Source organism: Lolium rigidum, chromosome 1, assembly GCF_022539505.1.
Source record: "Lolium rigidum isolate FL_2022 chromosome 1, APGP_CSIRO_Lrig_0.1, whole genome shotgun sequence".
Taxonomy (NCBI): Eukaryota; Viridiplantae; Streptophyta; class Magnoliopsida; order Poales; family Poaceae; genus Lolium; species Lolium rigidum.
In genome coordinates, this window is record NC_061508.1 from 26,279,336 (window position 1) to 26,295,562 (window position 16,227).

The 16,227-nt window shown below is 48.4% G+C and overlaps 1 protein-coding gene across 1 annotated transcript; it reads right to left on the minus strand.

The window, feature by feature from the left end:
* Window positions 1-11,707: 11,707 nt before the first annotated feature.
* On the minus strand, window positions 11,708-15,071 carry LOC124669980 (mitochondrial pyruvate carrier 4-like). Its single transcript, XM_047206506.1, has 6 exons — window positions 14,934-15,071; window positions 14,735-14,810; window positions 13,153-13,251; window positions 12,981-13,033; window positions 12,063-12,136; window positions 11,708-11,968 (listed from the first exon to the last, which is right to left on the minus strand). Exons 2-6 carry the CDS (start codon window positions 14,787-14,789, stop codon window positions 11,914-11,916), a joined length of 336 nt encoding a protein of 111 aa, XP_047062462.1. The 5' UTR covers window positions 14,790-14,810; window positions 14,934-15,071; the 3' UTR covers window positions 11,708-11,913.
* Between the last annotated feature and the right edge of the window lie 1,156 nt (window positions 15,072-16,227).

The window sequence follows — 16,227 nt, forward strand, 5'->3', positions numbered from 1 at the left end:
CCGCCGCCGCACCTCCACAGGTAACCTGCACGACCACTTCTGGTCGTTGCAGGCCTCGCCGACCACCTGTACAGTCTAGGCATCCAGCATGGCCACTCCTAGCCGCCGCTGGTTTCGCCGCCTTCTACGTCCCCGTCCACCACGACCTCATCGCCAGCGTCATCGTCTCGTCCTCGACTACTTCGTGTACTCCGACAACCGCGGACTGCATCGGCACCTCTCTCTCTTCGCCGCTCTGTGTCTCGCCACTGCTCTGGAGGCCTCCTCTGCTGGTCCCCCTGACACTGGTGCATGGTCCATGATAGTCCCTGCCCTCGCACGCCCGGTATTGGCAACACCGGTACATGCCTTCGTCCCCGACGCGTCCCCGGGCCTGGCAAGCTCGGATCGGAGCCTCGTCCTCATCGGTTTCGACAACGTCTTCATCGGCATCGACTCTTCTACGACTGCCTCGACCGCGTCGCTGACTTCGTCTTGCGTACTCGGTTCTGGCAAAACCGGAGTATGCCTTCGTCCCCGACGTGCGCCTAGTTCTGGCAAAACTAGGGCAGCACCTCGTTCTCGACGGCTCCGACTGCATCGACTTCGGCATCGTCACCCTCTTCGACGACTACCTCGACACGTCTCCGTCACTCTCCTCGCGCACTATGCGCTTGCGGCTTCATGTGCGGCTACCTCGACACCGGCACCCGACCACGGCATCCCCCTCGCGCGGCTACCCCGACCAAAGTTGCAGCACCCACACGCTCTCGGCTACCTCGACATAGGCACAAAGGGCTATCACCTCGCATGAGCTCCTCGGCTTCTTCTACAGTCCAAGCATCCGCGACGCGACATCGTCCACGACGCTCACGCTATGACTGCGGGGGAGTGTCAGCCCGTTGGTTCCTACCTTCGGCTTCTCTCCAGTTTGACCGTCCGCGACACTACTGTTGTTCACGTCACTACCGCTACGACTGCGGGGGAGTGTTAGAGATATATTTGGTATATGTATATTTGGTAGTATATGATTTGTAATCATCTCCTGCCTTATCTCTAGGATAGCTTTCTTGACTCCCAAGACTTATATCCCTATATATACTCGCTCGAGAGGCTCAATACAACATCCAACATATTCCGCATATCTCTCCATCGTTGTACATCCGCGACTACTGCAACACTTATAATATCATGATTGCAACATTCTTACAGCTGGGTTTACCAAAGTGACTTATGCGTATTGTCCAAGGGAAGCCAACTCCGTGGCATATGAACCTACTAGATCTTGTTTTCATTCATCTAGTTCTTGTATCTAGGATGACACTTATTTTTTTCATTGATAAATAAAATATATTAATATCAAGAGATATCAAATACACACGGCCTTTGCAACGACGCAATACCCTAAATGGCAATACAAATGATAAATAAAAAGAAACTAAGAAATAAAAGTCCCGCTATGGAATTCCATCCCTAGCAACAACAATATAACCACCACCAAAACAACAAATGAACTCCCTTCTTCCAAAAGCGACGCTTCCAAGAAGGGAACGTTATACAAGCACCGGCATCGCCCGATCAAAAATCTTAGGTTTTCACCCTGAAGATAGTTCACGCTCTGAAAACAATGCCTTCAATAAGGCTATTGCCAGCCACAACGAATTAAGGCAAGACCTTAGATTTTCACCTTGAAAGGTAAGACTCTGAATTTCACATGTATCGCCGCCCCCACTTACATACTACTGCTATGAAACCTAGAACACCAAGCAAGTCCTTCAACATCGTAGAAACTCGAACCTCCGTTGTTAGTCCTCCAATCCGGCCTCCATGATATTCTCCGCCTCTGACTTCACCATGAACCAAAATGTCACATGGTGACAAAAAGAACAGAGCTTCGCGTCGCTCCCTCCAGAACTAAACGGTCGGAATAAAAGCATGGGTACGCATGACTGAATACCACCAATTCCAGCGAACTTCAGGCATAAGGTGCACTATTACATTCGTCGGGGAGCCTTTTGGAACTCAACACTCTGGCCAGATCAAGAAGGACCGGCCTCAGGTACGTATTTATCTTCACACAAGAGAAACCCTAGGACAACCACCTTTATTTAACGATACAGATGAGCAGGCCCCCACGACGTCATTCGCCGCCCAGCAACGACGAAGGATGTTGAATCCACCTCAGAAGAGGGCAACACGCACAACGACCAGTCGTCACGATTGTTGACGTCAGAAACCCCCTGGCGGGCAGAGACGGTCAACACGGTAGAGCCGGGAACAACTAGGGCTGCGGCTGGCCCCAGTCCCTCAGAGCGACGGCCCGCAAAGCCTCCTGGTCGCACGCGCCGATGTTTATCACAGGGGCGTGCCACCTGACCTATACCTGGTCGGGAAGGTGTGGATGATGCCTCGCTTAGTTTCCTGCAGGGCACACACGTAAACATTAAATACGAGCCTCGATCGGCTCTCGAGGTTATCCCGTGAATCGGCTCAAAGAGCCGATCCACCCATGATTCAGACGAGGTGTCCGAATATATGGTGGTCCTGCTTGATCAAGGTAAAGCTAATGAGATCTACGACGATCTAGGGTTTTCACCACATAATCGGATCGTCCTACTCCAGGTTGGGCCTCGCGGCCACGCACGGTGATCGTAAGCCGATCCTAAACAAAGCCTAAAAACCAACACGAGGTTGATCCTCGGAACATCCTGCTTAGGGCCAACGAACGACACCCTACGTGCCGCTGGATCCTCCCCCCCTTTGTAAGGCCTAACTATTGCAGATATTAAACTAATCCTTGTAGAACAAGAAGCAATCGTAACGGATCAGATCTACTAAACTATGATCAAGCGGGGTGCCGCCCCTACACCTAAGATAGGTGTAAGGGCGGCTAGACATGCAAGGGTTGCACTACGAAAGCATGTAATATGAAGAACAATGCTAACCCTAACATGTCTAAGATAACTACGTTGCTCGCCATCAAAAAGGCTTCAGTACGAGCAACGCATGAACAACGTGGGCAGGCTTGTGCTGCCTAGATCGCAAGATGCGATCTAGGCAGCATGATGCTTACCGGTAGAAACCCTCGAGACGAAGGGGTTGGCGATGCGCCGAGATTTGTTTGTGGTTGAACGTTGGTTGTTGTTTATTCCATAAACCCTAGATACATATTTATAGTCCAGCGGACTTTCTAACGTGGGCGTGCACCAAACCGTGCACGAGTAAGATTCTAACTTCTAAACTACGATGCGATCTAATATGTTACAGATACACGGGCTATTAAACCCAACTTGGTATAAAAGGCCGATTCACGTATTCCTTCTATATATATATTCTTCACGTCCATCTTGATCGCGGCCCACCTCTGACTCGGTCAAATTCTGGTGATAACACATGCCCCCCTGGTTTTGGAAATGACATTTCCAAAATCATTACGCTTTCTTTCGTCGGGTCATGTCGTGGCAGAGCAGAACTGCCGCAGAATCTTCCATCATTACGCCTCGCCTCCCGGGCTTCTCTGTATGAATTGTCAATTTCGGCCTCACGTCCTCGAGAACCGCCATGGCATTAAATCTCCACTACACTTTCTTTATTTATCTGTGCCAAACGGTTCACCACTCCATCGCCTTGCTCTGCTCTGTTCACCAACCAAAAAACCCTTCTCTCCTGCAGCCATGTCTTCCTCTTCCTCCTCCGCTTCCGGCACCTCTCTCCAACCGTTGCCGAAGAACAAAGAAGAGGACGATCTCCGCTCCGGGGCGCACCCCATCTCCTCTGACAAGGAGAAGAAGGGAGGAGAAGCGGAGAGGACCAAGGCCTCCCCTCCGCCGAGGCTCCCGCCGAAGAAGCGCTCCCGCATGTGGGCGGACAGCGAGGACGACGATGATGACGAGGAAGAAGAAGATGAGGAGGAGGAAGATGATTCCTCCGCCTCCATTGGGTATCCTCCAACGAAGCGCTTCCGCGGCTGGGCGGATAGCGAGGACGATGATGATGACGAAGAGGAGGAGGAGGCTCCAGTCGACGGCTGGGGCAGCAGCGGCGAGGAGCTTCCTGGGAGCGGCGCCGACGACCTCGACGACGGCGACGATGAGGACAGCGACGACTAGTAGAGTAGGACTAGCAGTAGCAGTGCACTAGGCACTAGATCCCTCTTTTGAGAGCCATCGGCTCTTCTTGTAAAGCTGCTCCTTTGAATTAATGAGAATTGTTCTTCCAATTTCTCCTTTCATTAATCCAATTTCCATCCTCCCGCTTGCCACACCAAGACCGATAGTGACGAGTCGGGCTATTATTGTTTTTCTCGACCGTGGCGTTTTGCAGTCCCGCAGCCGATGACCATCCATCGGCTAATTTGAGAAACCGGTCTCTTCCTTTCCTTGCGAGCACCAAGCACGGTCCAAACCTCGTACTCAGACGACGGCTTTTCCTTCCCAGTTCTTCCCTGAGAAGATCATGATGCAGTGACAGCCGAGGTAACTCCAATCGGCTCTTAAAAACAGGGCACCTACCAGGCCCATTGCCCCCCGAGTCTTAGCCAAGGCAAAACAGAGCTGTATGGACCTGGGCTCGATCATGTCTGAGGGAGCTTCTTATGCAGAGCTAGCCGATTTGAACATAAATCGGCTTCTCAAAGCAGAGAGCCTTCGAGGTGAGCTGCCCCCCGAGTTTCTTCAGTTCTTCCTGCACCTTGCCGGCTAGATCGGCTCCTTCCCTTTGGTGGACCTCATGCAATCCATCCTTGACCTGATCTGCGCGTCCAGGCTGCTCTTGGCATTGTTCTTTGAAGAGAGGATCTGAGCCCTTAGACTACTCCATTGAGGAATTCTTCCATTAGTGCTCCATTGACCCTCTGATCGTAACAGTTACTTCTCTTGAGTCGACGGCCATGCATCAGCTTTTATATCCTTAAGTCGATGTCTGCTGCATCGGCTGTGCTCGAAAATTTTCGAATTTTCAGATTTTTTTTTTTACACGGCCGACTAGTGCATCGGCCCCCATATTCCAACCCCATCACCAAAGGATGAGACGCTTCCAGTGCATATCCTCGTGTTCTATCCACCTGGGTGCCCCCCCGAGCCGATTCTGTCAAGAGAATTGATGGTATCGGCTCTGTTGGATATCATGTTGAACCCAGGCATAATGGTGGGTGAGGATAATTTTGGCCGATTGCTGGAATCGGCCTCCACGTTGCTTGTTCGGTGAAGGTTTCGTAAGTTCCCTTCATAAATTTTTTGGGGCCGATCACAAGGATCAGCCTCGCCATGTTTGCTTCTTGACGTGCTCTTGCTACTCGTTCAGGCCGGTAGATAAAACCAACCCAATCTCTGACTTTATCATGTTGGTGAGCTTGCTGTCGTCCACCTTGGATGTATCGTGTAACCGTGGAGCACTGAGCTTCGTCGGAAGAACGAGCACCATGTTTGTGCCAGCCGATGTATCATCATCGGCTTTCCTCTGCTTGGGGCGCCACTCTTTTCTTTGTGGCCGACCCTCTTCATCCAGGGTTCGCCGGATTTTGGCGGCCGGATCAGGCCGTGCCTTCCTTAGCGTGCGCGAGTACAATCTTTCAGCCTTCTTCCAACCCACGCGGACGCTGAACCCTTCGCTTTGGGAACGGCTGAGCCCATCGGGGCACCACCCGGGCCGATGATATTTATCTTCTTCATCATCGTCCTCTAGTTCCTCGAGATCTTCCACCCGAGCGGACTCGGCGTGCTTGTTCCGAGGTGGGAGAGGCCCTAGACGCTCGAACACGGACACGATAGCGGCATCCTTCTTCCTTTGTTTGCATTCTGGGCAGTTCCCGATCGTTGGCAATCGGCTCATTCCTGAGTCCCAGCAATGTTTGAAGAACGGACAGTCCCAGTGTCTATCCATGTTATCCTGCCCCCTTGACCTTCCTTCAGCGCGACGATTGTACACGTCGTCGCTTCTATCATGCTGACGGTACCTCCTGACCTCTGCATCAGACCGACAATTCCTCTCATCATCTACGTCGTAGTGCCGACGTCGGTCGTGCTGCTGCTCATATTTGTCGAGGAGGCGCTCGGAGAGTGGACGTTGATACCGCACGCTTCTCATTCCCTCCCCTGCCAGGTACCGCCTGTCATCATCTTGGGGGCGGTCGAGTGGATCGGCCTCCTCTTCATCCTTGCCACGGGAGTGGCTGCTTTCTGCTTCATCTTTGCCATGGCGGCTTGCAAGCCCTGCCATGTTGACACCAAAGGAGCACTTTGGCTGGCCTATGGAGTGGCTGAGATCCACCATGTTGACGCCAGGCGACGGACCTGAGTCCCTACCGAGCTTGATATCGTGCGGCCGGGCCTTCTCAGAGGAGCCGATGAGTTCGGCTTCGAGGGTTTCCCTGATCTCGTCATGTTTCTTTTTTAGCTCTTCGGGCAGATCCTCGTACTTCAGTGACCTGGTGCGTTCTTCTGACGGGGCGGACGAATCCACCCCATCGAGTGCGCCTTCAGGTGCGAAACCCTTCCACCTGACGCCATGGGAGCGGGTTCGGTGGAAGGAGCCGATGAGTTCGGCTTCGAGGGTTGCCTTGATCTCGTCATGCTTCTTCTTGAGCTCATCAGGCAGATCCGCGTACGTGACCGGAGTATCTTCCGCCATCTCGGATGTAGATGGCGATGTCGTGGATGTCGAAGGCTGTCCCACCGGGCGTGCCAGAATGTGTTGACGTCAGAAACCCCCTGGCGGGCAGAGACGGTCAGCACGGTAGAGCCGGGAACAACTAGGGCTGCGGGCTGGCCCCGGTCCCTCAGAGCGACGGCCCGCAAAGCCTCCTGGTCGCACGCGCCGATGTTTATCACAAGGGCGTGCCACCTGACCTATACCTGGTCAGGAAGGTGTGGATGATGCCTCGCTTAGTTTCCTGCAGGGCACACACGTAAACATTAAATACGAGCCTCGATCGGCTCTCGGGTTATCCTATGAATCGGCTCAAAGAGCCGATCCACCCATGATTCGGACGAGGTGTCCGAATATATGGTGGTCCTGCTTGATCAAGGTAAAGCTAATGAGATCTACGACGATCTAGGGTTTTCACCGCATAATCGGATCGTCCTACTCCAGGTTGGGCCTCGCGGCCACGCACGGTGATCGTAAGCCGATCCTAAACAAGGCCTAAAAACCAACACGAGGTTGATCCTCGGAACATCCTCGCTTAGGGCCAACGAACGACACCCTACGTGCCGCCGGATCCTCCCCCTTTGTAAGGCCTAACTATTGCAGATATTAAACTAATCCTTGTAGAACAAGGAGCAATCGTAACGGATCAGATCTACTAAACTATGATCAAGCGGGGTGCCGCCCTACACCTAAGATAGGTGTAAGGGCGGCTAGACATGCAAGGGTTGCACTACGAAAGCATGTAATATGAAGAACAATGCTAACCCTAACATGTCTAAGATAACTACGTTGCTCGCCATCAAAAAGGCTTCGATACGAGCAACGCATGAACAACGTGGGCGAGCTTGTGCTGCCTAGATCGCAAGATGCGATCTAGGCAGCATGATGCTTACCGGTAGAAACCCTCGAGACGAAGGGGTTGGCGATGCGCCGAGATTTGTTTGTGGTTGAACGTTGGTTGTTGTTTATTCCATAAACCCTAGATACATATTTATAGTCCAGCGGACTTTCTAACGTGGGCGTGCACCAAACCGTGCACGAGTAAGATTCTAACTTCTAAACTACGATGCGATCTAATATGTTACAGATACACGGGCTATTAAACCCAACTTGGTATAAAAGGCCGATTCACGTATTCCTTCTATATATATATTCTTCACGTCCATCTTGATCGCGGCCCACCTCTGACTCGGTCAAATTCTGGTGATAACAACGATACACGTCCCCACGAGCCAAAGAGCGTAGCGCAGCAGGCCAAAGCCCACCTCCCAGATCGGCCCCATGAGGCTCAGGTCCGCGAGGACCCAGATCGGACTCAAGCGCCCGGGCGCAGAACACACCGCCGCCATGGCGGGCCAGCTGCCGCACCGTCCTTCAGCGCCACCCTGATGGTCTTCCTCGTTTGCCGGCTGGACGCCTGCCTCCGCGCCACCCATTGCAGCGTCACCTCCGCGCGGTGAGGATCCGCAAGGGACGCCTCCTAGCCCTCCACCGATTGGCGGTCGGGCGCCGCCACCACCGCCGGCGCCGACGGTGGCGTGCAGCGGCGAGGAGTGCCTCAGAACGGTAGGGATGGCCTGATATCCTTGGCCCTATGGAGCCTCCGCTGCGCGAGCGACCCGGGAGGGGGAGGGGAAGGGTTCCAGAGGGGCGATCGATAGCGTACTCCGGTGGGAGGAGCAGTTGTAGAACTGGCCAATGCGGGAGGCGGCCGAGGCGGACAACACTCATAAGTCACTGGTAAACTATGTAAGTGTTTTACATCAATAAAGCTAGCCAAATGGCATTCCCTCTAAACAAGAAAGGTAGCAAATGGAAAACGCTATAGGGGCCTAAATCCAACCGTTATCATCCAGGCCGCGGCAAAGCAAACAATCTTGAGCATTGGCCGCGCAGGTCCTGTAGCAACACGACCATAGAAATAAGAACATGTGTTCATGAAAAACGCGATACTTTAAGCATCTCGACTTTGAGTTTGATGAACTTGCACTTGTTTCGAAGCTAACAACATGCTCAGAATCTTCACAGGGAGCAGAGGAAAGGTTTGACCTCTCTGAAAGGGCATTTCCTTCTCTAAGTGGGTTTTGTGCGTTTGATAACAACATTCGGAGTTTTAACTGTTGTGCTAAGTGTTTTAGGTAAAACCTATATCAAACACAAGATGGTGATCGACCCCTCAAAAGTAAAAAAGCTCAAGACGTCTGCAGTTTTAGGTCGTGTGGATGTAGGTGTCTTTGCTGTTCTTTGAGGGGTGATTGAATGCTTAGGGATAGTGACTCTAGAAATGCTGTTGTTGAGGAGCTTTAGACCGGAGACCGCGGGAAAAACTCGAGACCCTGAAGTTTGATCACCTCTGCCTCATCTTCTGGTTCCGGTCCATAGGGTTTCACCCTGACATCGGAGACTCCGTCCGGAGACTCCGGCCCTTCTATGTCGAGGCGAACTGGACGGTAGACTCCAATGATCCAAGGACCGAAGACTTCGTCCCTAATAGGTCGGAGACTCCAGGAAAGCCTCCGAACCTTGGTGTTCGATAGGGTTTCACCCTGACATCGGAAACTCTGTACGTAGACTCCGACCCTTCTATGAGGAGGCGAACCGGACGGGAGACTCCAGTGTCCCAAGGACCGAAGACTTCACCCCTCATAGGTCAGAAAGCCTCTGGACCTTGGTGTTTGAGCAGAGGTTCGCCTCTGCCTTAGCTAGTGGTGTTGGTTCGAAGGGTTTCACCCTGGCACCAGAGACTCTCGTCAGTCTGGTTTTTTTTACACAGTGAGTCCAGAGACTACGATCTCCCCAGACAGGACACTCGGGGAAAGTCGTCCCTAACGACAACATTTCCGGGGAAGCTATAAATAGCACCCTTCTTCCTCATTGGTAGACTGCGGCTTTTACTCTCTTCTCACTTGTTTCAAAGCTTAGAGCTTCTAGATCTCCTCCCACATCCACCCAAACTTGTTGCCCTTTTGGGAATCAAGGAAGAAACCCTAGATCTACACTTTCACCAAAGGGTATTATGTACCCCACCTCTTTCGTTCAAGATTCAAGTTGTGAAACCCTAGATTTGTCAAAAGTCACCCCAGAGCTTGTTCATTGTAAGAGCTCCATGGATGAACCTTGGGAGCCTCCAATTTGGTTGTGGATGCGTTCCCCAAGCTTTGTGTAAAGATTCCGGTTGCTAGCCTTTATGGTTTTCTCACCGGAAAATAGGGTGAGGCCTTGTTGGCGTTGGTTGGCCTTCTTTGCGCCATATCCCTCAAATGTAGACGTACTTCCCCTTAAAAAAAAGGAACTACGGGAATCATCCCAGTGTCTCCACATGTTTCACTCTTGGTTACCTAAATCCTCTACCACACTTCACTACTTCTATTTTGTTTACTTGCTTGCACCTTTTCATATAGGCAAGTTCATGTAGTTGCATATCTAGAGAATTTACCTTTTGCGTCAAGCCTAAATTGAAAATGAATTAAATTTTGATTAGCACATATTCACCCCCTCTAGGTTCCCATATGATCCTTTCACACTCTAGTTTTAATTAAATAATAACATGTAAAACCTCCAACAATAAAAACACTATAATATTTTCATACAGAATATATTTTGGATGAACTTGGGCTCGTACGGAAGCATAATCTCTAAAACCCCACGTAAAAAAAAGGAAAATAACAATCAAGAAAGATGATGCCAATAATGTAAATGTTTGAAATCTCTAAGAATGATATGATACAAGCTACTGAATCGAGAGCCCTGTTGATAATATGGCTATAAAATCTTTAACCTGGTCTTCTAACAACCACCTCAAGATCGGTAAAATGGAAAATCTATCAAGTTGCCTTGCGTGTTTCACTTGCGCTAGATGATGGAGGTCATGCTTGTGTCAAGATGAAACACCTTTCATGGATACATTTGCTTTGTGAAATCCCGCACATTTCTCCCCCATACTCCACTACAGGAAAGCCTCACTTAGGTACATCTTCGCATGTACATCAACACCAAATGGGCATCGAGCTTTTAGTCATGTGATATCTTCTAGATGCTCATATTATACTTGCGCCTCTCAACCTTCATGACGATCACCACTTGATATCATCCTCTCATGGATGTATGAAATCAAATCTTCCTTATGGTGCAAGCCTATACAAAAATACCTAACCCACGTAGACATACCAAACACATAGTTTATGTGTTAGTTCAACAGTCGCAACTGATAAATTCTCACCATACCACGAGGTCACTTGACTATGTGTGGTATACCAATGCGCTTGAGATTAGGTCTTTGAGAATACAAAACCCTGTCTTCCACTTTATCTTCTCCAGACTGTATCACAATCTCTCCAGATACATAATGAATTCTCCTCTTTACTTCATACTCTTGAGATAAGTAATTCTCCATGTATTAACATATAAGTCAAAGCATGATAAGCTTTTAGTTCCACACAAAAACTCCATCTTCAGTGAACTACACCAACATCAATAACAAGAGAGGAAGGCCGTTCGGGAAGCTGAATTGTATCAGCACGGAGCAAGCTGGCAACTCCAACAAGTCAGATTCACAATATTTTTTTTAGCATACACCAAGAGTCATCCAAGCATCTTGCTTGTATGTTTGCAGCTAAAGACAAACGAGACACTGGTGTGTCAAAAAAGTTTTATATATAACATAAAAATTCTAAATCAATGGCATTTCTTATAGCACCACAAATAAAAAATAATACGAAAAGTAGCTAGCATGTTTTTTTAGCTATATGTTTCCTAGCAGCCTCTCACGCCGCATCTCTTCGAGAGCGGATAGCAGTGCACGGGAAAATGCTAGCCAACTGTGCCGTGGGCTTGGACGGGACCAGAGAAGAAAGTAGCGCGTGGGGCAGACGACAGATCGCTAGCGCTTGATCGATTGCCTGATTTCAAGGTTTTTCGAACGGTTATTATGCCGTATTTACATCACCTACTAGATAAGCTTTTAGAACTTAAAATTCGTTATTTATTTTATTTTCAAAAAAAAGAACTTCAAATTCGTGCATCTGAACTTGTATTCCGCCACTGATTCGTGACATAATCTGGGGAATGGCTAACTCACCACGAGTTGCTTGCATATGCAACGCTTTAATTTTGCTCAAACAGTAATACAATGGGGCAGTTGACATTTTCATGTCTTTTTGCGGCACAATGCATTAACATTGATTATTTTGATTACGGGTTCATGTTTCAACATTCTCCGCAGTGCAGCTCAAACCGACTCCAAGGTAGCAAGCATGACATTGAAATTGATCAAACCGGTCGGTCGTGTCATTATCCTTCCACCGACGCAGCAGCTACCTCCTTTTCGTCTGAAAAGCAGTCTTCCCTGCAATGCAGAGGAGATCAACCAACACAAACAGCGTCATCTTAATATTCTGCAACAAATTGGATGTCACGGATTAGCTAGCACCGTAACAAACCTTATTTTACGGGAGAGCTGATACAATCCTGTACCGGCCATCGCAAGGCTAACGCTGAAAAGGTTCCAGTTTTTCTGAAAAAAGAGTATAGCGTGAGATGACAAGAATTGGAACAGGAAACAGCACAGGAACAGTGGGTGCTCTAACAAAGAAAAGCCTCCTTGGGCAGGAAATAAAAATAACATGCAGAATCAAGATGTATCAGCTTTGGGCTCCCTCAAAAAAAGATGTATCAGGTTTGGTCTCCCTCAAAAAAAGATGTATCAGCTTTGGGCTCCCTCAAAAAAAGATGAATCAGCTTTGGGCTCCCTCAGAAAAAAGATGTATCAGCTCTGGGTAATTCACGAACAGGTATATGAGCCACATATTCGACAAGCAACTGAATACCAACAGCCCAGTCCTGGGAGCCATCAAGTAAATGCAGTACAACCGGGAAGATTGATGCAAAAAATATATCTTAGTAGCAAGAAATGTTGAGGCTTAAAACGAATATATTTCAGTTAAGATATATCTAATCCACATCACTTTATACGTTTCAGTGCACATCGTAATGAAAATGGACAGTAAGGCCTAGTTTGGCAATGAAGTTTTCTCAAAACTGAAGTATTTCAGTGCACGGGGGAGGAATACTGCAGTTTTGTGATACTATAAGTATTTCTCACTTTCGGCAAAGTTGATTTTTCTACCTTTCTCCGTTTCAGGAAAAAGAGGTCCAAAGTTGTTTTTTAATACTTCAAAAAACCACGGTTTCTAGGATACTTCAGTATTAATACAACAGTTTTTCATCACTCCCAAACACATCAAAGTATTCTAAACTGCAACAATTTAGAAAACTGTGGTATTTCCCAAAAACTTCAAAAATACTTTGCTACCAAACATAGCCTAATATAGTATATGTAACAAGTATCTATGGCTTACCGGTGTGATAACCGTGCTGTAGCGTGACCAGATGATTCCGGTGCAAGTAATAACTGCACACCATGTAACAGAACAAAGCATGTGAGCAGCACACAAGAATAATAGACGGCAAACCAACAGCATGCCCGTCTGATATGCTGGTGCAGGATTTGACTAGATAACTTAAACATACCGACTTGCTGGGGATAGGATATCTTTTCAGTAGGCTTGGCAAAGTCGGCAACGTTCGCAATGCTGATCCCCCATTTAAATGTTGGAGCCCAAAAATGAACTGCAATGAAGGCCAGATCATATCGAACTCTCAAGTGATACTTAGATATGCATCATAGTTTAGTGCAAAAGAAATGCCAAGTATTGGCCATCATAATTGGCAATAATTCACAATACTAAAAAAGAAAACATCTTCACTAATATGAACTAGCAATGCAATATCAGTAAATATTTTCATACGCCAAGCTTACCATGAAAATTTTGAGACATGAGAGCAAAGGGTATGGATATATCAGTTGTATGGTGAATTATAGATCGCTGTATGCTCCTTAGAGTCCTGCAACTAGGTTTTTCTGGACCAATATGAGAGATGCCTTGGTTGAGGGGTAAAATTATATGAGAAGTCGTTTGGAAGCCAGGCTTTCATTTCGTTTGTAGCATTTTGAAATGAATACATGTATTCATTTCATTTATATTGTAATTCCAGAAATGGACACTTGTTTGGTTGCCACAGGAATTGCAAATGACAGCAGAATTCAATATTGAATTTGTAAATGGCTTCTATAGAGAAACGCAAATGACAGGTCTCAGCTTGGAATTGTGTTTACCCATGGCGTCATTTTGCTGGATTTCCTAAATGAAATGACAGCCTAATTCTGTGGCAACCAAACAACCCACCTATGGAATTCCAAAATAAATTCCAGGCCCAAATGATGGATACCAAACGACCTCTGAGGGATTTTGTAACCCCGACTGTCAAACTTGCTAAAGATAACCTGGCCAGAAGAATCATGGACATAACAGGTTCTTGGCTCCACATACCACATTGCGGAGTTTTAGCATGAACGGCTGTGCGAAGGTGCTTACTCCTTGAAAGTGAGGAGGAAGTGGAACTCGCAACTACCAGAATCTAATGGATCATAGGGCAATTTAAAAGTTAAGGACAACAGCCGTTTGTAGAAGGATTCTGAATAGTTGTTGGCTCTAGGATTTGTTGGTTTCATGTTCAATTGTGTGATGTCCTTAGCCTGACTGTTATTTCGTTTCTTAGCGGTGGTAGTATTGTTTATCTCCGTGTTATTTCGTTTCTTGGCGGTGGTAGTATTGTTTATCTCCGTGTTATTTCGTTGACAAAAATTTAACAACCTCCTGAACTGCTGAAACGAGAAAACAGAGTAAACACACACACTGACAAATATTATTTTCACATTTAAAAGATGCCAACAACCTGGAAATCCCAACGCAGCAACACAATATGAGACTGAAAGGGCACAGGAGGAAAATACATAAAATCCAGAGACAGGAGAACAAAGGCAACATTGAGATTCTGACAGCAACCACTTCAGAACCGGAAGATTCTACCAAGAGGATTATGTGGTCGGCAATGGCAAACAGGGGGTCATTATCAAGGTTTCTAGTTGTACATAATAATAGATGCTCAAATGCGATCAGGATGGTTTTGGGGCCAGCAGGATAACTGCAAGCATGCTGCAACCAGATGATCAAATAGCTGCAAAGTTAATGGTGGTAAGAATGGCACTAACTGGTTTTGGGGCCAGCAGGATGGTTCCAAAGGGCTTGAAGCTTCGAAGAAGCCATTCCAATTACTGATGTGTACACCTAGGAGCAGAAACAGAAAAGCATGCTTGAGATATCAGAAATTCTTGTAGACTAGTATCAATTACTGCTAGGTTTGCTGTGCTACGGTACTCCGCATCGCCAGCGAGAGCGCGGGGTTTTCACCTGCCAGGCGCCGGCCGGTCGCCGGAGCCAGGGAAGCCGCCGACGAGAAGAGAGGGGATGGCAGGGTCAGAGGAGAAGCGCGTGGACCGCGTAGTAGCCTGGTAGGTGGCGCGCGAAGAATGGTCAGGAAACAAATCGAAGGCCGTGCGTGCGGGTATAGACTGTGGAGCGATCGGTATGGACCGGGTGTTTCTCTTTGTGATGGACTGATGGTGTATGGACCTGGTGTGTATTTGAATGGATCAGGTGTATGGACCCAACGACTCTCGTATGTGCATAGTAATATAGTATGCACTCCCTTCGTCCAAATGGATATATGTCATACGACCTACTCACTCCGGTCCTCAATTATATATTTATTGTATGTCTAATGAAATTAGAGTCTAGACAGATTGTAGTCTAGATTGGCGTTTGCTCCGGTACAACCCCCTCCCCTAAACTCGTAGCAAACTTAAACACAAGAACGGCTAAGATCGCTTGATACCACTTCGTTATTAATATTAAACGGGTGTATGTACCCCTGTATAAAACCCGTATGGTCCAACTGAATTATACGAATATATTGCATACGTATATATATACGTATATATATGATTACATACGTAGCGGATCATTGGTGGCAACTCTTCCGCATGGTGGCGGTTGTGGCCGTCGGGCAGGAGGAACGTCATGGCGGGGCTGGCCGGCCACGATCTAGAGGACACGAGCCTCAGCAATGCCTCATAGGTGCGTGCCGACACGGGTGGGGCGGCGTGTAGGCTAGATGGCGGCACAACGGCGAGATCCGGACAGTCCGCCCCAGACAGCCCGAGGCAATTTGGGCGGAATGTCCGTCGGGTTAGGAACGAGACCTATCGGACTGTCTTGCGCCGCCTACACCGGACTGTCTTGCGGCGTCGGACTGTCTTGTGGTGCCCTCGCTGGACTGTCTTGTGGCGCTGAACTGTCTTGTTGTCCCCCCGTTGGACTGCCTTGCGATGCCCTCACCGGACTATCTTGTGGCGCCAGACTGTCTTGCGGACCCTGTGCCGGACTGTCTTGCTGCACCGGACTGTCTTGCTTTCCACGTCGGACTGTCTTGCGGTGACAGTATGCCTACACGTAGACATACTTAGTTTTGGATTCGGGTTTAGACATGGGCCTAAAAAGTACCGGTTGGGCTTAGTTGAGTTTGAGGGAGGGGGTTGTACTGAAGCAAGCCTCGTCTAGATTTTGCCTAAATCTACACAAGTGTTTAGAGTCAGAGGGAGTAATCCTTTTAGTTGTTCTAATTTTTAACTCATAATACGTGCGA